The 21,261-nt window shown below is 40.1% G+C and overlaps 1 protein-coding gene across 1 annotated transcript in view; it reads right to left on the bottom strand.

The window, feature by feature from the left end:
* Positions 1 to 21,261, bottom strand: part of LOC129626154 (ankyrin repeat domain-containing protein 26-like) — an 87,858-nt gene that overhangs the window by 24,154 nt on the left and 42,443 nt on the right. Inside the window, 11 exon segments of the mRNA XM_055545362.1 lie at positions 111 to 294; positions 1,004 to 1,217; positions 2,920 to 3,055; positions 3,332 to 3,365; positions 5,109 to 5,276; positions 6,394 to 6,453; positions 6,736 to 6,887; positions 9,422 to 9,574; positions 10,272 to 10,375; positions 20,055 to 20,127; positions 20,215 to 20,243. Coding sequence (XP_055401337.1) covers positions 111 to 294; positions 1,004 to 1,217; positions 2,920 to 3,055; positions 3,332 to 3,365; positions 5,109 to 5,276; positions 6,394 to 6,453; positions 6,736 to 6,887; positions 9,422 to 9,574; positions 10,272 to 10,375; positions 20,055 to 20,127; positions 20,215 to 20,243 — 1,307 coding nt within the window.

Genomic DNA, 21,261 nt, shown 5'->3' with positions numbered 1-21,261 from the left:
TGGCACAACACTCAGTAAAATGGTACTTTTCCAACATAAAGGGGGACATTATAAATAATATTGATGATATAGTGTTAGAAATTTGAAATTTTCACCACAGGTTACTCTACCTGATTCCCATTATTTCTCACAGTCTTCAGTTCCTTTTTGAGTGCTGGGAGAGTGAATTCTAGTTGCTGTTTCATTTCAATTTGTTTCCTATATTCGTCTTCTCTTCTTCTTAACTCCTCCCTCATTTTTTCATATAACATATCAGAATTTCTTCTATTCTCTTCTTCTTGCTTTAAGGTGAATCTGAAAGATTCAGAGAGCTCTTCTTAGAAAATCATGTGATTATTCACTCTTGCTGCAATAAATTTTGTTCCCTCTTCACAATGTTTAAAATAATAAAAATGGGGGGAATACAATGAAAAACACTTAATAATGATCACTGTTTTCATACAGAGGGTTAAGAATCAAATTGCATGAAACTTTGTTTTTATTTTGTCTTGAGAAAAATGGCTACTTCATACATCTGTGGGCGGGAATGTAAAGTAATATAAACTTTTTGAAGAACAGTTTAGAAATATAGATCACAAACATTTTGAAAACTTCTCATACTTTAACCAAATAAGACAATATTATTAAAGACTAATGTATTCAAAATATATTAAAAAGGCAGAAATGAATTGATAGAAAAGATGTTCCTTGCAGTATTAAATAGAATACAGAAAAGTGAAAAACAACTGAAAGTTAATTTGGTAAATAACTAATGGGATTTCCATTATGGTGGACTCCTGTATGGTCATGAAAATGATGATGTGGAAAAATATACATTAAGTTATTAGAAGCATTCACTGTTAAGAACCTGCTATATTATTTCCAAGAATTTCACACTCCACAATACATTTTCTCTCCTGTAAAATCCAAGAGGATAAGTTAGTCCTTATAGAACACCTACATCTCTGCAGTATTAAACGAAACAACAGTGCAAGTATTTCTTTAAAAGCGAGATGTACAGTACCTCAAGCTGCTGAGCTCTTGTTCCCACATTGCTTTCTGATGCTCCAACTGTGATTTTACTTCTTTGCTTTCTGACAGCTCTTTTTGTAGCCCACGAACCTTACTTTTCATTTTGTGATTTTTTTCTCTACGTAGTTCCCAGTGCCTTCTTTGAAAATCTACTAATCTTTCACAGGGAAAAACTGCATCCCAAACTTTCAACAAGCTACCAGAATCTGCATGATGAACAAAACAAAGATAGAAACAAACAAACAAAAAAATTATGTGAGTAATTTTTGAATATAAAGAACTGTGCCTTTCACAGTTACTCATCCAGGCAATGAACAAATATTCTCTATAATGTGGAAGACATTATTCTAAGATCTGAAGATAAAACAGACGCCCCTGGCTCTTGTTCAGCTTGAAGTCTAGTACAAGAGAAAGACAAATCAAATGATTGTGACCTCACATAGATACTCTAAGAAAAGAGAGTTCTATGATCACATAACAGAACTTGACACAGACTGGGTCCAGGGAAGATTTCCCTGGGGAAGAGCTGTCACACTGAGAAATGAAGGATGAGCAGGAAGTAGGGAGCAGAGTAGGAGGAACAACCCTGTGGACAGTCTCCAGCTGCCATGTGTTTCTAACCGAGACAGAGTGAAGAGCTACCAATTTACCTTCCTGAGTGGAGCGAGCAAAAACAACACCGACAAAATACATTAAACAATGATTTTCATGACAAAGGACTTCAGAGAATGAAGGACAACGATCCTGGAAACACACGAGGTTACCCTAAGGAACGCCCCAGCTCACTGCCTGGAGAGAAGTTCCAGGCCCCGACATGGGGAGAAGGGATGGCAGCTTAGTGCACCAGACTCCCCAAGTGGAGGTGATGAAGCTGAGAGTCTGGGGGAAACCAACGTGGGCAGAGATCACAGGTCAGAACCGTGGAGAGGAGAGAGCAGAACACAGGAAAAGGACCCCGGAGATCTGAGGAGGAGCCCCTCGGGTATTCAGCAGAGGAACGAAGAGTGCACATGTGTGAGAAACCGCCTGAGACCAGGGAGAGACCGTCTAAAAAGACTACAGGAAACCGTGCCTGGAGCTCACGCGCTCCCAGGGATTCTATCTAGCCTCCTGAGCCAGGCTGGAAACACTCCTACCTACCAGCAGAATGAACAGGGTAGTCAGCAAGGTCTGGCCTCCAAGGCAGGAAATAATCAGCCCGAGCCCCAGGGCCCCTCTGGATGCGCCTAACACATCATGAGAAGCAAGAGCACAGAAGGATCTCTGGAAAACTCTCAATATTTGGAAACTAAGTCACATGGATCTAAATAACCCTTGGATCAAAGAGGTAATGAAAAGAGAAAGTACAAAGTATTTGCACCTGAAAGAAAATGAAAATGTTAAGACCAGCAGACACTTTAGGGAACTGACAAGCTGATTCTAGAATTCACGTAGAAAGAAGGGTGAAAACTCAAACCAGATGGAACCACACAATTGTGACCTTTAACCATGCAGCAAAGAGAGGCAACAGTTGGGCTTGAAGCAAGAGGGTAGCATGATGAGACCTGAATGTTTACAAATAGGCAATAATTACAGGTGCCGTACAGACCGACATTCTGCCAGGTGGAGTGGCAGTGAAAGAAGTCCTGAGATTATTTCAGTGACTCTAGGAGGAAAATGATGCTGACCTGACCGTGGGTGGGGGCACAGGAAAGAAGAGTCAACAGAAGGTACAGTGAGTGGGAAGGATCATAAGCCTGTGGCTCAGAGTATACACTCACGTTCATGTCCTTTTAACGCAAGACAAACTTATGGGATGCACAGCACTGTAACATATCCCTGGCTCTAGAGCAGAACTGACAAGGTGCGCATATATCACTGCTCTATACACAGACAGGCTTTCCGTTAACATTTACACTGCGGTCCTACCTTTACGCCCCACATCGAGAGGTTCTACTTCCAATGGGGAATTCGTAGAGTAAAGCCCGTCGCCATCCTCAGAAACAGTCTCAGACGACTGAGTTAAGTCATCCAGGTCATTCACGTAATTAATTTGTTCTTTGACCTACACGTAAACAATACTGTTTCACAATGTCCTTAAAATATGTATAAATATACCAAGTGTACAGAGGTGATAAAACTCTGTACAAAACAAAAACAGACATTTCTTAAAAGAAGAGATTTTTATCAAAAGGATAACTTTATCAACAGTGTTTCTGAATGATGTGTTCAAGGTAAACTTCTCTACAACAAAGGAAGATTTTCTATTTTACCACTATTCCTTTGACAAAGTATTTTCGACAAGGATAATATTTTTGAAAGTTCATTTTTTTTACTATACCTTCTTCTTTTCATACGGTGTTTTCCTTGCAGGCCTAAAAGAACAAATGATTCTTTTCAGGCTAATATTAAATATTCAAAAATACAAACAATACCTAAACTTTTTCATATAAACTCTTTGCATTGGCAAGTCATTGTCTATAAAGGACGCAGAAATAAATAAGAGCAGCATTAAAGGACACAGAAAATATATCACTAATATTAATAAAGTATTAAAGTTAGATCCAAGGAAAAGGAAAAACATAAAGTTACTTGCGTTGTGTGATAGGAAACTATACCAGTGCTTTTGCACCTGTCCTTTTCCATAAGAGCTAACTTTTATGGCAATACGACCTATCTGGGAGGTATTCCTTCAGTCCTTCTAAGAAAGAAACCCATTTGAATAACCAAGCTATTGGCTTTTGAGGACGTCTTATGCATCAGCCATGCATCATTAGAAGCACTTGCCATGTCCTAAAGGCATCTTCATCCCCACAGTCATTCTGGGAGATGGTACAGGAAGAAATGGAGCACACAAAGGCTGAGGAACGTGCCCAGGCCCACTCAGCATGTCACCAGCAGACCCAGAATTCAAACCCAGGAAGTCTGGCTTCAACACGGCTCTTCCAAAATATGCTGAGAAAGTAATATCGAAAAGCCTTTTTAAGTAATACGATAGCAAATGAATCTATAGGGTTATTTCAGATCTAGCTATAGCTATAAATAATGATTTCTGAATCTTAAAACATATTTCTCAAAAATTAAAGACTTCAGAGGTAGGCAAGCCTGCAAATCTACTGTCAATACAGTTTTGCTTTCTGTAAAGAAATTCATCAATAGGCCTTCATTCACCCAATCTGCTGATTCTTCATGCATCTGACATACATGTATTGAGCACACAATACGTGTTAATGACACGCATAGTAAAGGAAGCATGGGTTCTGTCATTTAGATCTCTGCCATGCAAAAGGAATAATTTGTGAAAGACTGCTAATAATGTTTTTCTATTGAATATAAACAAAATCTTCCCCTTTTCCCTGGAATCTATAAACAACTATGAAGTTCATATGATGATGTGATGTTTCAGAGCACCTTACAAAATCATAGCTCCTCACCATGTTACTATCAACTAGAATCATCAAGGAATGACCATATCCTATTCAGTATAGCCTGTGTGTGTGTAAATTCACAATTATGTAATTTTTGAAAATCTATATATGATAGAATTAACTTAAGCAATCATCTGCATATTCCATTACATAGGAATACTATACTTCGGAACCAATGAACAAGCCCTTACCATAAAACTATACATGAACAGAAGTATTACGTACAATTAGTTTACTGTAATAGTTTAAAGATAATGTCATACAGTCAATAAGCTTTCTAGTATTGGAAATGCAAACAAGACTAAACTAAATAAACACACCCTCTGCTGGCTCATTTCCAAGAGCATCCATACTCTAGGAGCTCCCTTCTTAACATAAAACAAGAAACACCTGTGAACTCCACATTCCTCTTCAGTTACCATCCAGCTCTTCATTGCCTGTCCCAATAACATTCCCTACTGAATGTTTACGTGTATTCATTACAGTCCAGCTTCCAAGGGGACTATTTACTGAAATGGCTTCCGGCCAAAGGCACTGGTCCTCACCTTAACCTTTCAGCAGTGTTCATCCACTAGAGTTGAGCAATCTCTTGTCTTGGCCTGAGCACTGTATAATGCTGCTGTTATTTCCAGAAGAAGTATTCAGTGCTAACATTTCTTCCCCTACAAACAAGCAATCTGGAGAATGTACCTGTCATCACTCTGATCCACTTCCCTTAAAATGCCATCATCATTCACGTGCAGCAGACCACCAGTCAGTGAATTGGTCTTTTCAAATATCGGTGCCATCACACGTCCTCCCGGTGCCCATTTGTCATCATTCTTTTTCTTTACTCCCTTCCTGTGCACACCAGGATCGCTACTTTAAAAAGTCCAAAAAAAGCCAATGTTTTCTAATAATTCAACTGATAAAGAATAAAAAAACAATTCTTATAAAATCCCAACTCTTACCCATCTTAAGTCATTGATTAATTCACAAAACAGTTATAGAGTACCAACCATATGCAAGAAGACAAATTCCTCCTTCAAACACAGATATGATTATGATACAATATGATATATAAAAGTTGACATATGAAAGTGATAAGTGAAATAAGGAAGGATTTGCAGAAGAAGTGAAGAGAGGAGGTCATGAGAAACAGAAAAGGGAGAAAATCATTCTACTTGGAGATTCGAGTGTGAGCACAAACATCAGGCACAGGGCATCTGGGTTGTTTCCAAGGAACCTGGAAGGAAGAGCACAAAATACATGGAAGAAAGTAGAGAGATGCGTCTGGAAAGACACTGAGAAGAACCTCAAGGGCTACACTGCAAACCTGGAGTCCCCTGGCTAAGTGTCTTTACTCTTAGACATGGGCGCCATAAGTAGATTTACACTATATTTTTTATTTTGCTACTAAATATAATAATGGTGAATTTAGGGACTTCCCTGGTGGTCCAGTGCTTAGGAGTCCACCTGCCAATAAAGGGGGCAGGCGTTCCAGTCCTGGTCAGGGGAGATCCCGCATGCGGTGGGGCAACTAAACCGTGCTCCACGGCTACTGAGGCCAGCACCCCAGAGCCCTCGCTCAGCATCAAGAGAAGCCACCACACTGAGAAGCCCACGCACTGCGGCGGCAAAGACCCAGGGCAGCCAAAAATAAATGAAAAAGAATTCACAGAAAAAAGCCACACTTAATTTAGGTGGCATTTTAAGTGACATGAGGCACATATACTATGAAAGAAGAAACCAAGGCAATATTTGGCCAGGGGAGGAGAGCTCACTTTTAAACCACCCGCATGATGTGGCTACGGCAGCTTCACGGCTGAAAGACCGACGCCTCATGGGCTCTCCCGCCACCAGCAGCAATCTGGCCTCCTCCATGGACACACTCAAAGAGCTAGGAGAGAAAAGCCTGCCAGCCAAGGGACTCTTTCCAGAAAAGTTGTCTTTCAGAAATGAAAGAGAAATAAAAACTGTCCCAGACAAAGCAAACCTGATGGAGTTCATCACCACTAGTCCCGCCTCATGAGAAATGCTGAGAGAAGCCCTCAGACTGAAATGAAAGGACGTTCATTAGTGACAAAACACATTTAAATATACAACACACTGATTAAGGCAAATATGCAGTCAAATCCAGAATACTCTAATATGTAACATGGTGGTATATTAACAAAGGAACTCTAGTAATAAGGCTAAAGGACAAGAGTATTAAAAATAACCTAGTAAATCTCTAGTAAAATATAAAATCTGTACATCACAAACATTAGCTCAAGTTAGAAATTATTTTATAGGAACATAAGAAGGGACGTGCTGTTAAATATTGATATAGGATTACCTATCCGAACCCTCATTCTGCATAGCAGGAAACTCCTGGTTGCTGTTTCTTCCACGCTTTCTCTGCGGAAACAATCCACTCTCATCAGCAGCATCGCATACGTTCTCTGATACTTCCACTTCACTGCTTTTGTGCTTCTTTTCTTCTTCAACCTTTAATGGAAGTTTGACACTAAGAATAATTGCTGTGTATTGATTATAAAGATCTTTGTTTTCAATTTTATTATTTGACTCAGTGCTCGCCCTGAACTTAAGTGATAAAAATATTTTTGTGTTTATTTTAATTTTATCACTTACAAGTCACTGAAATCTTTGTAAAATCTGCTCCTTTCTGTTTGCGGAAAGAATCAAAATTCCCAAAATTTCAAAAATGGCTTTCTTAATAAGATGCAATTATTCATATTCAGTCTTCCCCATCTGACTGGGAGAGACAGAGAAATAAAAAGACAAAGACACAAAATCTGTCCTCTTTGGTCTTTACCACCTGGATTTTCCATTAAACAGCCAGATGGAGAGGATGTGACACCTTCGCGCCTCAAAAAGCAAACATTCTTCTCTCTGCACTAAAGCTATTCTTTCCCCTCTGCCTTTTATAATTCTTTTTTCACTTGGATCCGGGAGATAGCAAAAAAGTGACGGTGTTCACTACATTAAATGAACCAGAGTTTACCAAAACACAAGGAGCAGAATGAAACTGAGGAGTTGTTAGTTAGTGTGGAATTCTGGAATATAAGTAATGCTTCCCAATTCCACATGCAATAACTGTCAAACCTTACAGCTAGAGGGTATAGATATAATTACCTAGTAGAGAAGGAAATGGCAACCCACTCCAGTTCTTGCCTGGAGAATCCTAGGGATGGGAGAGCCTGGTGGGCTGCCATCAATGGGGTCGCACTGAGTCAGACACGACTGAAGCGACTTAGCAGTAGCAGCAGCAGCATTGCCCCACTATTTACCAAAAACAGCAATAATATCAAAAAATGTTCAAGGTTTTGTTTAAGGCCCCTAAACTGGCACTCCCTAGCATTTTATGGCACCAAAAGAGATGATACAATTCTGGAACATTGAATGTTATATATTACCAAATGAATTCATCAGGTTAATCAGGTAAGTTAAAAGCATGACTTTGGCACAGTAACTCAATGCCTTAGTTGTGGGTAGGGATCATCTCCTTTTTTTTTTTTTTTTTTAAACAGGAGAACACATAGAGTTGTTTTTGTTGTTGTTGTTGTTGTTGTTTTGTCTTTTTGTCTGTTGTTCAAACTCAGTCAAAGCACCTCTTACACAAAAGAGCAAAAACAATTTTTCAAAACCTATTACTGAAGAAGAAAAATCTCACAGCATCTCAGAACTCAGTCTTCTCCTTTGTAGGTAAACACTTAATTTTTTTTTTTTTTCCTTTTTTGCTCAGGGTTTATACTACCTATGGGCTTCCCTGGTGGCTCAAACATTAAAGAATCCACCTTCAATGCGGGAGACCTGGGTTTGATCCCTGGGTTAGGAAGATCCCCTGGAGAAGGGAACAGCTAGCCACTCTGGTATTCTTTCTGGCCTGGGGAATTCCATGGACAGAGGAGCCTGGCAGGCTACAGTTCAAGGGTTCGCAAAGAGTTGGACCTGACTGAGCAACTTTCACACACACACACACACACACAACCTATGTAACAAAATCACACATGTCAAAACTTCTACATTTTAGTAAACAACATAATGGAAAGGTCTGTCTCAAAAGAAACATTTGAGAGTGCTGATTAAAGCATATGTGGGAGCACATGTATTTGTTATTAAAAAGATCCTGAAGCGGCCATGCTGGAAATCTAAGTGCCCAGTGATTGCGGAAAGCAGAGAAGATCACACGTATTCAACCACAATGAAGAGATTAGAGGGAACACATGTTCATGTCCCATCTCTCAGTGAGTGCTTTCTTCCCATTCTATGGAAATATAACATATTTAACCCAACAGAGTTAAAGGGGAAAAAAAGGTGCAAAACCCTAGCTGATTATTCTTCTTAAGCAATTTCCTTGGTGCTTATTCTGGCTCAGAAGACCACGTGGTACATAGCTAAATGAGTTTCCCAGTCCATATGAAGACTGCTGCTACTGCTAAGTCGCTTCAGTCATGTACGACTCTGTGTGACCCCATAGATGGCAGCCACCAGGCTTCCCCGTCCCTGGGATTCTCCAGGCAAGAACACTGGAGTGGGTTGCCATTTCCTTCTCCAATGCATGGAAGGGAAAAGTGAAAGTGAAGTCGCTCAGTCGTGTCCGACTCCTAGTGACCCCATGGACTGCAGCCCACCAGGCTCCTCCGTCCATGGGATTTTCCAGGCAACAGTACTGGAGTGGGGTGCCATTGCCTTCTCCAATATGAAGACTGATGGAGAACAATTAGATATTAGAATTGACTGAAGGACAAAAGCCATGAAAATAGTTTCCTGAATTCCTGTTATTGAGATAATAATCGATTTCTACACAATTACCTCTTTGGATGACCCTGCTTTATTCGTTAGTAGAAAATCAAAAGGGACCACATCATCAAGAAAGAGAAAAACCAAAACAAGAATAAATGAGCCTGCATCTCTTTTGGAAGTTGAATTTTCTCTTTTTCCAGAGCCAGCAACTCTACTTGTAACATGTCTATTTCCTTCTTAAACCTCTGTATATCCTTCTCTAATTCTTCACTTACATACATTTCAGATGCGCCATGACTATTAGGTGGAGAAGAATTCCCATTTTCTAATTCGGGTTCCATGGTTTTACTGTCACTGGCACTGCAATTATCCGCATGCAGTGGCTTCTGGAACCAGTCCTGTATTGCTTTATTCTTCAAATCAGCATTCTAACAACAGCAAGGGGAACATGAATTTTTATTTGAATTATATGTTTCATCTTACCAGAGTAGACAAGCCACAGACTAGACTGACATGCCTGTCCCGTGTCTAATTTCTGATTAGTGGGATCTTGCCTCATATTTTGTGACATTTGCATATCAATCTCTTGGTCTTTCACTTCGAATGTAACTACTGGCTCCCCTACTTTTTTATTTTCTGTATAATTATAAAAACTCGGCTCAATTTTCATAAACACATGTTCAATGTCTAGTTGATAATTTTCAAAGTCTACTTTATTTTCAGGGAAACAAAGCTTTGAAGATGAACGACAAGTCTATCCAAGGGACCCAGAGTTTACAGACCACAGAAAAACATTTTTGAGACTGGGTTCTTTTGGTTCAGGAAATGCTTGGAATACTAGTTAGACAGATACTCCAAATGCATCTTTTTCCTCACAATCAGGTATATTATTTGTGAGATTAGGAGATATTTCCTTTTGGTTTGTTCCTTCTTAAGGCTTATCACATAGTGGATCTTCCTCATGAGAAGCAGTAATTTGGTATTCCTCACAAAATTTCACTGAACTTCCACTTTAACTCATTTGTGATGGGTTTTAACTTATCTTTCCATTCTAATTTGCCTTGTTTGATACACTTTTTCTTACACAGTACTACACCAGAAATTGAAATTTACAGTTTTACATACCTGTGCATGGTTATTTTCATCTTCATCAAGTATTTCTTGTTTTTCCTCTGTTATCATTTCCAAGTCTAGTTCTCTTGACAGATCTGCATGTTTAGTTAAAATTACTTAGAATGTTTAGATAAAAGACATAATCCTCATTTAAACATAGATCTAAAATATTGTATGAAATGACAGATTAAATCAATCTTAATCTTCAGCTGAATATTTACTTCTTTAAGAACTACTTCCAATGACCTAAAAACTTCAACAAACCATTTGGGAAATACCAGATGTCACCAGGTTACAGGCACACAAACAGCTCAAAGATTCAGTCACAGATTCATCTAAACATCAGTGAACAAAACAATCAGAAACCAAACAAAATACAGGACAGACATATAAAATCACCATATATTCTCTTCTCTACTTCATAACAGACCTTTTTAACAATGTGCCAAGCATCAACTGCAACATTATTCATGCTTTACAAAATTCCTCTTACTTTTTAGCTTTTATCAGTTCCTTCATCTGAAAGGCTTCCCTCTACTCATCTGACAAATTACTTTTCATCTTTTAAGGCTCAACCTGCTTTGTGAAGTTGTCTTTAATTACTGCCATCTTTCCCCTGATAAAGAGGTATGCCTTTCCTTGTAGCTACCTTAGTACTTTAAATATTTTTCTAGTGTATCTTTCTAGGTTTTCCTACTGATAGATACAGATCTGGACTGTAAATTATTTCTTTACATGTCTCTCCTCTTGGCTCCTAGACTGCAGAGGACAAGCTCTTAAAAGTCACCTCAGTATATATAGCATTTTTTTAAATTTATTTTTTTATTGAAGGATAACTGCTTTACAGAATTTTGTTGTTTTCTGCCAAACCTCAACATGAATGAGCCATAGGTACACATTTATCGCCCCTTTTGAACCTCCTTCTCATCTCCCTCCCCATCCCACCCCTCTAGGTTGATACAGAGCCCCAGTTTCTCTTATGCGATCATTATTTCTCAGGTTTCCGCTCAGTACTAGACACTGGAGTTTAATGAAAAATGTAGAAAAAGGTGTCAGGGATGGCTTTTCCAGAGATAATGCCTGAGTGCAGACTTACACAGTTCAAGGGAACAGAGGGCATGAGAGGGAGAGCATTTCAGGCTGTAGCAAGATGGGGAGAGAAGCACATACACCACAGGGTAGATATCTGTCCAAAGTGAAGGGATGGGACTGACAAAGGTCATGGCATCCAGTCCCATCACTTCGTGGCAAAGAGATAGGAAACAATGACAACAGAAACAGACTTTATTTTCTTGGGCTCCAAAAGAAATGCAGATGGTGACTGCAGTCATGAAATTAAAGGACACTTGCTCCTTGGAAGAAAAGGTATGACAAACTTAGCGTATCAAAAAGCAGAGAGGGTACTTTGCCGACAAAGTTCCGTCTAGTCAAAGCAAAGGCTTTTACAGTAGTCATTTATGGATGTGAGAGTTGGACCAAAAAGAAGACTGAGCACCGAAGAACTGATGCTTTTCAACTGTGGTGTTCGAAAAGACTCATGACAGTCCCTTGGACCGCAAGGAGATCCAACCAGTCAATCCTAAACAAAATCAGTTCTGAACATTCATTGGAAAGACTGACACTGGCACTGAAGCTCCAGTACTTTGGCCACCGGATTCGAAGAGCTGACTCATTAGAAAAGACCCTGATGCTGGGAAAGGTTGAAGTCGGGAGGAAAAGGGGATGACAGAGGATGAGATGGTTGGATGGCATCACCGACTCCATGAACGTGAGTTGAGCACGCGCTGGGAGATGGTGAAGGACAGGGAAGCCTGGTGTGCTGCGGTCCATGGGGCTGCATAGAATCAGGACTGAGCGACTGAACAACAACAGGGACAAGTGACGAGGGCGCCAGCAGCAGTTCAGAATTCTAGAGCAAAGGACTGAAAGGGCTAGAGACAGAGGGTCAGGCAGAAGTCAGACTGTGAGAGCATCAGTGGTGCTTTAAGAGGTCTAGACATTGATGTGACTCAGAGTGCCTCGTGGTCACGTGTGCTTTTGAGATTGGGGACTCTAAACACCACGGAGGGAGGAATCTGAAGGGCATACGGATAACCGGAGGAAGGCGAATCTGAAGGCATTAATACTGGGAACAAAAAGGTGACACAGGCCTGAACTGAGGGAGTGTTTACAGAAATATTTAGCATATAAAACGTTCAGGGTACAGTATAGAATAAATCTTTAAGAAACCAATAAATGTACAAATCCAGGGACCCTGAAGGAGTAGGTACTGCTCGTTGTTTTATAAAATGTATTGACTGAGAAGAAAATGATCAACATGAACTGACTGAAGTAGCTTCTATCTATTTTGTAGTTTTCCTATTTCGCATCGTCCAGTGTTGAAGGGACTCGTGTAGGCATTTTATTTGAATTTGTTTTTCCCGGACCTACCAAGCTCATGGAAAAACAAGAGCAAAGACTCAGTTGTATAGATTAAAAGAAAAAAAGACAAACATGTTGAGTTTAGAGCCTGTAGTCACTATTCTAGGAGATAACTGAGAATATTCTGTAAATGCAAGGTGAGGATAGAAAAGAAAAAAGTACAGGAATGAGAAAAGAAACAGTGGATGATTTCTTACCATAGCCCTGACCGTATGACTGATTAAGGGCGCTAAATTAATTAGTATTTATGGACAACACAGTATTAGATGTGGTTACTCAATAGACTGGGCGTCCTAGTAGAAACAGAATTGACTTGCTATATACTGCTTTTCAATGATACAGCACTCCTTTATACCAACCTCCCTTGTGAACTCTTAATTCATTACAAATACTAAAACAAGTCGATATACTATGTGGACACAGCTGAGAAGGAGGTACTATGTAGCAAATTTCCCATGACTCCCATTCCCACTGGGAAAGCCAATTCTAAAAAATACAAAGTCACAGAAAACACAAGAAATATTTTAGTATTTGGTATCAGAGTTGCTTTTGCAGTTATACTGAATATAATCATAACTAATGCTTATGAATTGACAGCCATATAAAACACTGCCATGAAGTCCCGTTTTGAGAAGGCAGTCTCTAGATGGCTACCTAGTCTCCCAACTAGTCCCAGAGTTCTAAACATAATCCTGCTACCCACTCTCAGGTATATGCTAAATACCAGCCTGAACGAACTTACTTTTTCCTAACTCTCTTTGTTATTTATTGTATTACTGTGATCAGAGGGAGAATGCAAACACCTTGCTAAGAGGTACCGATTGGCTGCAGGTTGCATAAAAGGAGTCAGCACAAGGTAGACTTTGCCACAAAATCTAATTTGGAACCATCAGAAGGACGATAAGGCTGTGCCCAGGTGGCCCAAAGCTGAGTGCTCTGGGCTTCTGCATTACCTTCTTTGCTTCCTGTTTCCTGGCAGCTCCAACTTGCATAGCTGACTGAGTAATTCCCTACCGGGAACACCGCTGCAGTCTTCATCTCTGAACTCCTGGAGTCTACCCAAACTCATGTCTATTGTGTCAGTGATTCCATCCAACCATCTCATCCTCTGTTGTTCCCTTCTCCTCCTGCCCTCAATCTTGCCCAACATCAGGGTCTTTTCAAATGAGTCAGCTCTTCACATCAGGTGGCCAAAATATTGGAGTTTCAGCTTCAACATCAGTCCTTCCAATGAACACCCAGGACTGATTTCCTTTAGGATGGACTGGTTGGATCACCTTGCAGTCCAAGGGACTCTCAATAGTCTCCTCCAACACTACAGTTCAAAAGCATCAATTCTTCTGCATTCAGCTTTCTTTATACTCCAACTCTTACACTCATACAGGACTATTTTTCAACATACAAATATATTATTAAGAAAATGTATATCTACCTTATTTTACACTTAACTATGCCTTATAATACTGTGTGCTCTAGAGACCATGGTTTTAAAAACACTTTTAATGAATGCTACTACTTTCATTAATGTTACAAACCTAGACAACATAAAAAGCAAAGACATCACTTCGCTGACAAAGGTCCATACAGCCAAAGCCATGGTTTCTTCATTAGTCATGTACAGATGTGAGAGTTGGACCTTAAAGAAGGCTGAGCACCAAAGAATTGATGCTTTCAAAGAGTGGTGCTAGAGAAGACATCTGAGAGTCCCTTGGACACCAAAGAGATCAAACCAGTCCATCCTAAGAGAAATCAATGCTGAATATTCACTGGAAGAACTGATGCTGAAACTAAAGCTCCAATACTTTGGGCACCTGATGTGAAGAGCTGAATCACTGGAAAAGACCCTGATGCTGGGAACGATTGAGGGCAGGAGGAGAAGGGAATGGCAGAGGATGAGATGGTGGGATAGCATCGTTGATGAATGGATATGAACTCGGGCAAACTCCGGGAGATGGTGAGGCACAGGGAGGCCTAGCGTGCTGCAGTCCATGGGCTCACAAAGAGTCGGACCCGACTTAGCAACTGAACACCACCACCAATGACAACTTCTTTAATTACAATGAGCTGTCTTTCCTCAAATTATCAATATCTTCAGAACTCATTTTTTAAGCCCTGGATAGACATCAAAAACTTATATGAGACATGATAGTCTTGTGGGTAACTAATTGTTTCCACGTGAAAACAGGATAAGTCTAGGACCACACTGGCTCTAAAGAGCACAGAGCACCATGAGGGAAGAATGAACGCAACACAGAAATATTTGCTTAAAAAAAAAAAAGGAACTCTCAGGTCTAAATTTGTTAAGAGAAATCAAAGAAACAAGCAAGAAATGTAAAAATAAAACTTTAAACCCATGTCAACACAAGGGTCCCTTTATCATTTCACATCCAACCATGCCAATGGTTTAAAATGATGGTTCTGTAGTGTGCTCTGAGAATCCCTGAAGTCCAGAGACCCACTGGGCCAGGGGATCCAAGAGGTCAAAACTCTTTTCACAACAACTCTAAACATTACTTCCATGCTCAATTATGTTCTGAGTGCACACAGGAATTCTCCAGAGACAGGATATGTGAGATCAGAACTCTAATGACTAATGGAATTAGCCATTATGATTGTGTGTGCCTGTATTTTTACGTTTCTTAGTTTTATTTTCCAGGAGTCTCTGGCTGAGGCAAGGGTTGGTGGTGGCCTGCTGCAGGGTCAGGGGCACTGAGTGCATGCATGGCACCTGCTGAAGGAGGTGCCATTATCTTCATTACCTCCACCATAGTTTGGCCTCAGGTCAAACAACAGGGAGGGAACACAGCCCCACCCATCAAGAGAAAGTCTGATTAAAGATTTACTGAGCATGGCCCAGCCCATCAGAACAAGACCCAGTTTCCCCCTCAGTCAGTCTCTCCCATCAGGAAGTTTCCATAAGCCTCTTTTCCTTATCCATCAGAGGGCAGACAGACTGAAAACCACAATCACAGAAAACTAACCAAACTGATCACATGGACCATAGACTTGTCTAACTCAATGGAATTATGAGCAAGCCATGCCATGAAGGGCCATCCAAGACAGACGGGTCATGCTGGAATGTTCTGACAAAGCATGGTCCACTGGAGAAGGGAATGGCAAACCACTTCAGTATTTTTGCCTTGAGAACCCCATGAGCAGTATGAAAAGGCAAAAAGATAGGACACTAAAAAATGAACTCCCCAGGTCAGTAGGTGTCCAATGTGCTATTAGAGATCGGTGGGGAAATAAATCCAGAAAGAATGAAGAGATCGAGACAAAGCAAAAACAACACCTAGCTTGTTGTTGGATGTGACTGATGATGGGAGTCAAGTCCAAGGCTGTAAAGAGCAATACTGCATAGGAACCTGGAATGTCAGGTCCATGAATCAAGGCAAATTGGAAGCGGTCAAGCAGGAGATGGCAAGAGTGAACATCAACATTTTAGGAATCAGTGAACTGAAATGGACTGGTTTGTGGTTTAGTCCGTAAGTCCTGTCCGACGCTTCTGAGCCCATGGGCTATTTGTAGCTCGCCAGACTCCTCTGGCGATAGGATTTTCCAAGCAAGAATGCTGGAGTGGGTTGCCATTTCCTTCCCTAGGAGATCTTCCTGACCCAGGATTCGAACTTGGGTCTTCTGCATGGCAGGTAGATTCTTTACCGACTGAGCTACCAGGGAAGCTCCCAAATGGACTGGAATGGGTGAATTTAACTTAGAAGACCATTATGTTTACTACTGTGGGCAAGAATCCCTTAGAGGAAATGGTGTAGCCATTACAGTCAACAAGAGTCCCAAATGCCATACTTGGATGCAATCTCAAAAATGACAGAATGATCTCTGTTCGTTTCCAAGGCAAACCATTCAATATCACAGTAATGCAAGTCTATGCTCTGACCAGTAACACTGAACAAGCTGAAGTTGAATGGTTCTGTGATGACCTACAAGACCTTCTAGAACTAACACCAAAAAAAGTTCTTTTCAATATAGGGGACTCGAATGTACAAGTAGGAATTCACGAGATACCTGGAGTAACAGGTAAATCTGGCCTTGGAGTACAGAATGAAGCAGGACAAAGGTGAACAGAGCTTTGCCAAGAGAACGTACTTGTCATAGCAAACACCCTCTTCCAACAACACAAGAGAAGACTCTACACACGGACATCACCAGATGGTCAATGACGAAATCAGACTGATTCTATTCTTTACAGCCTATTCTAATCTATTCTTTGGAGATGCTCTATACAGTCAGCAAAAACAAGACCAGGAGCTGACTGTGGCTTAGATCATGAACTCCTTATTGCCAAACTCAGACTTAAATTGAAGAAAGTAGGGAAAACCACTAGACCATCCATCTATGACCTAAATCAAATCCCTTAGGATTATACAGTGGGTGTGGCAAATAGATTCAAGGGATTAGTTTTGATAGACAGAATGCCTGAAGATCTATGGATGGAGATTCCTGACATTGTACAGAATGCAGTGATCAAGACCATCCCAGAGAAAAAGAACTGCAAAAATGCAAAATGGTTGTCTGACAAGGCCTTACAAATAGCTGAGAAAAGAAGAGAAGCTAAAGGCAAGGGAGAACAGGAAAGATATACCCATTTGAATGCAGAGTTCCAAAGAATAGCAAGGAGAGATAAGGAAACATTTCTCCGTGATCAGTGCAAAGAAATAGAGGAAAATAATAGAACGGGAAAGACTAGAGATTGCCTCAAGAAAGTAAGAAATACCAAGGGACCATTTCAAGCAAAAATGGGCACAATAAAGGAAAGAAATAGTATGGACATAACAGATGCAGACGGAGGAGGCAATGGCACCCCACTCCAGTACTCTTGCCTGGAAAATCCCATGGATGGAGGAGCCTGGTGGGCTACAGTCCATGGGGTCGCACAGAGTCAGACAGGACTGAGAGACTTCACTTTCATTTTTCACTTTCATGCACTGGAGAAGGAAATGGCAAACCACTCCAGTGTTCTTGCGTGGAGAATCCCAGGGACGGGGGAGCCTGGTGGGCTGCCGTCTGTGGGGTCACACAGAGTCGGACACAACTGAAGTGACTTAGCAGCAGCAGCAACTACAGATGCAGAAGATATTAAGAAGAGGGGGTAGGAACACACACCAAAAAACTATATAGAAAAGATCTTCATGATCCAGATAAGCACGATGGTGTGATCCTTTACTTAGAGCCAGACATCCTGGAATGTGAAGTCAAGTGGGCCTTAGGAAGCACCACTACGAATAAAGCTAGTGGAGGTGATAGAATTGCAGTTGAGCTATTTCAAATCCTAACAGATGATGCTATGAAAGTGCTGCACTCAATATGCCAGCAAATTTGGAAATCTCAGCAGTGGCTACAGGACTGGAAATGGTCAGTTTTCATTCCAATCCCAACGAAAGGCAATGCCAAAGAATGCTCAAACTACCGCACAACTGCACTCATCTCACACGCTAGCAAAGCAATACTCAAAATTCTCCAGGCCATCCCTCCATAGCACATGAAACGTGAACTTCCAGATATTCAAGCTGGATTTAGAAAAGGCAGAGGAACCAGAGATCAAACTGACAACATCCACTGGATCATCAAAAAAGCAAGAGTTCCAGAAAAACATCTACTTCTGCTTTATTGACCACCCCAAAGCTTTTAACTCTGTGGATCACAACAAACTGGAAAATTCTTAAAGAGATGAGAATACCAGACCACCTGACCTACCTCCTGAGAAATCTATATGCAGGGCAAGAAGCAACAGTTAGAACTAGACATGGAACAACAGACTGATTCCAAATAGGGAAAGGAGTATGTCAAGGCTGTATATTGTCACCCTGCTTATTTAATTTATACACAGAGTACATCATGCAGAATTCCAGGCTGGGTGAAGCACAAGCTGAAATCAAGATAGCCAGGAGAAATATCAATAACCACAGATATACAGATAACACCACCCTTATAGTAGAAATTGAAGAAGAACTAAAGAGCCTTTGGATGAAAGTGAAAGAGGAGAGTGAAAAAGTTGGTTTAAAACTCAACATTCAAAAACCTAAGAAATGCATCTGGTCCCATTCCTTCGGGGATAAATAGATGGGGAAAGAATGGAAACAGTGACAGGCTTTATTTTGGGGGAGCTCCAAAATCATTGCAGATGGTGACTGCACCCATGAAATTAAAATACGCTTGGTGCTTGGAAGAAAAGCTATGACCAACCTTGACAGCATATCAAAAATCAGACACATTACTTTGCCAACATTGGTCTGTCTCGTCAAAGCTATGGTTTTTCCAGTGGTCATGTATATATGTGAGAGTAGGACTGTACAGAAAACTGCACACCAAAGAATTGATGCTTTTGAAGTGTAGTGTTGGAGAAGACTCTTGAGAGTCCCTTGGGCTACAAGGAGATCCAACCGGTCCATCCAAAGGGAATTCACTCCTGATGCTGAAGCTGAAACTCCAATACTTTGGGCACCTGATGTGAAGAACTGACTCACTGGAAAAGACCCTGATGTTGGCAAAGACTGAAGGCAGGAGGAAAAGGGGAAGACAAAGGATGAGATGGTTGGATGGCATCACCCAGTCGATGGACTTGAGTCTGAGTAAACTTCAGGAGTTCTGATGGACAGCGAAGCCTGGTGTGCTGTAGTCCATGGGGTCGCAAAGAGTCGGACACGACTGAGCGACTGAACTCAACTGAATTTCCATATAGTAAACGTCAACAGACAGAAACAAAAGTTCCTTGGAATTCTCAATAAGTTTTAGAAGTATAATAGGATCCTAAAGCCAACAACTTTCAGTATCACTGTTTCAAAAGATTATGTCTATCCAATAGTCATTAAAGTATGGTTACTTCCCCTACTTCTAATAATCAAAGACACCACACACACACACAAACGCATGCACACACAAATGCACACACACACATAGTCTGCTAATGAAAACATCTGATTGGCCTACATTCATCTGTGTAACAACATTATAATGAAATAATTACAAGCTGAAATACAACTGACATATTAGCAAGTGAAGTTTTACTCAAGGGAAAGGTTAGAGTTCAAACAAGCATTTGGGGCACTGGAAAAAACTTAGAGTCTAAAATTTAATCTCTAAGATTTCCTGAGAATTATAGAGATTCCAAACTGAGAACTTCAGAGTGTCGAAACGTATACAGAAACATCTTGAGTTGAAGCTTATATTTTAAAATTTTCTTGTTCTTATGCCTGTATCTTTTGTTTCAAATCACGGGTATCAACAATAACATTTGCCTTATGTATGTCCAATTCTTCAATTAAATTTGCAAAGAAAATGTTAAAAGCATGAAGACTGAGCATTTCAAATAGTTCAGTGTCCCTCTTTCCATTGTTAACCGTGTACTGCAAAATTTACCTGAAATGGATGTTTGGAAATCCTTCATTCTGACTGTTTTATTAGGAACAGAATCTTTCATTCTGACTGCTGGCTGAATGGGGTTTGGAAACAAGTTGATTACTAAATAATGTACATAGGAGACAATCCACAGTTCAGATAAAATTATAAAAGTTTTTACCTGCACGTTAGGATATTTCCCAGGAGACTCTAAGAGGAAGAAGGGACACAGAGTTAATTACATGTAAACATGAAAGCCAGCTGTACATTCATGCAGAGTTAGTACCGAGCAGAATCCTCGCGCTCAGCTTTGGCACTGAATACATTCAGTTTTAGTGTCTTGTTTTTAGGGGGATCTTAGGACACTGGTAAGACAGACATAGGAATCCACTAAAGATAGTGAAGAAAAAATAGGAATACAGGTTCACCAAAACATGCAGTTAAGATTTCAAAAGTAACATTACGTTTTCAATGGCTTTATAAAACATTAAAGTGCACACAGACCAATGTGAATGTGCTGACTGATGAGGAGAAAGTGGATCTGAATCAGAGGAGCAAGTCATGAACCCAAGAAGATAAACGTGAAAGCTGATGGTAAAATGTAACAGCACATCTTGAATGCAACACAGCAGTTATCATTTCCACCATTATGCAATAAGTGTTTCTCATGTTCTTCAATCTGTCCAGTCATTTAAGAAGTGCACAGCTGGGATGACAGTTCACCAGAATGTATGATTCATTTCTCATCAAAGACAGAGTAATGAACTGATTAGCCTGGATATACACTTGTAGAAAAATGGCTCATAAAAATATTCATTTTTTTTTCCATATCCATGTGGGCTACTGGAATGCCTACTTGTCTTGGCTCCTCTAGTCTAGCCATCTTAAAGTTTCTCAAACCACTCATGCAGGAAGGTATGTAAGACACATCTAGGAAATAATGTATAATAAATTCTCAATATTTAAATATAATTATCAAAAAGGAAATAATATATTTAATTGCCACAGAATTATTAGAAATTAAAAATCTTGCATGTTTCAAAATCAGTGTAGTATTTATTAAAAGTATTTCTACATTTAGGGAATGAACCCTATTAATCTGTTTGGCTTCAAAATTTAGTTTAGTTTGGTATATCGTGTTAATACTTCAAAGGATTTCTATGAAACAACTTTCAAAGAATCAGCTATCTTTATAAAAAAAAAAGTCAATGCCTCCTTTTACAAATTA

Source organism: Bubalus kerabau, chromosome 13, assembly GCF_029407905.1.
Source record: "Bubalus kerabau isolate K-KA32 ecotype Philippines breed swamp buffalo chromosome 13, PCC_UOA_SB_1v2, whole genome shotgun sequence".
Lineage (NCBI taxonomy): Eukaryota > Metazoa > Chordata > Mammalia > Artiodactyla > Bovidae > Bubalus > Bubalus kerabau.
Note: the sequence above shows the minus strand (reverse complement) of the source record. Positions and strands in the feature narration are given on the sequence as shown.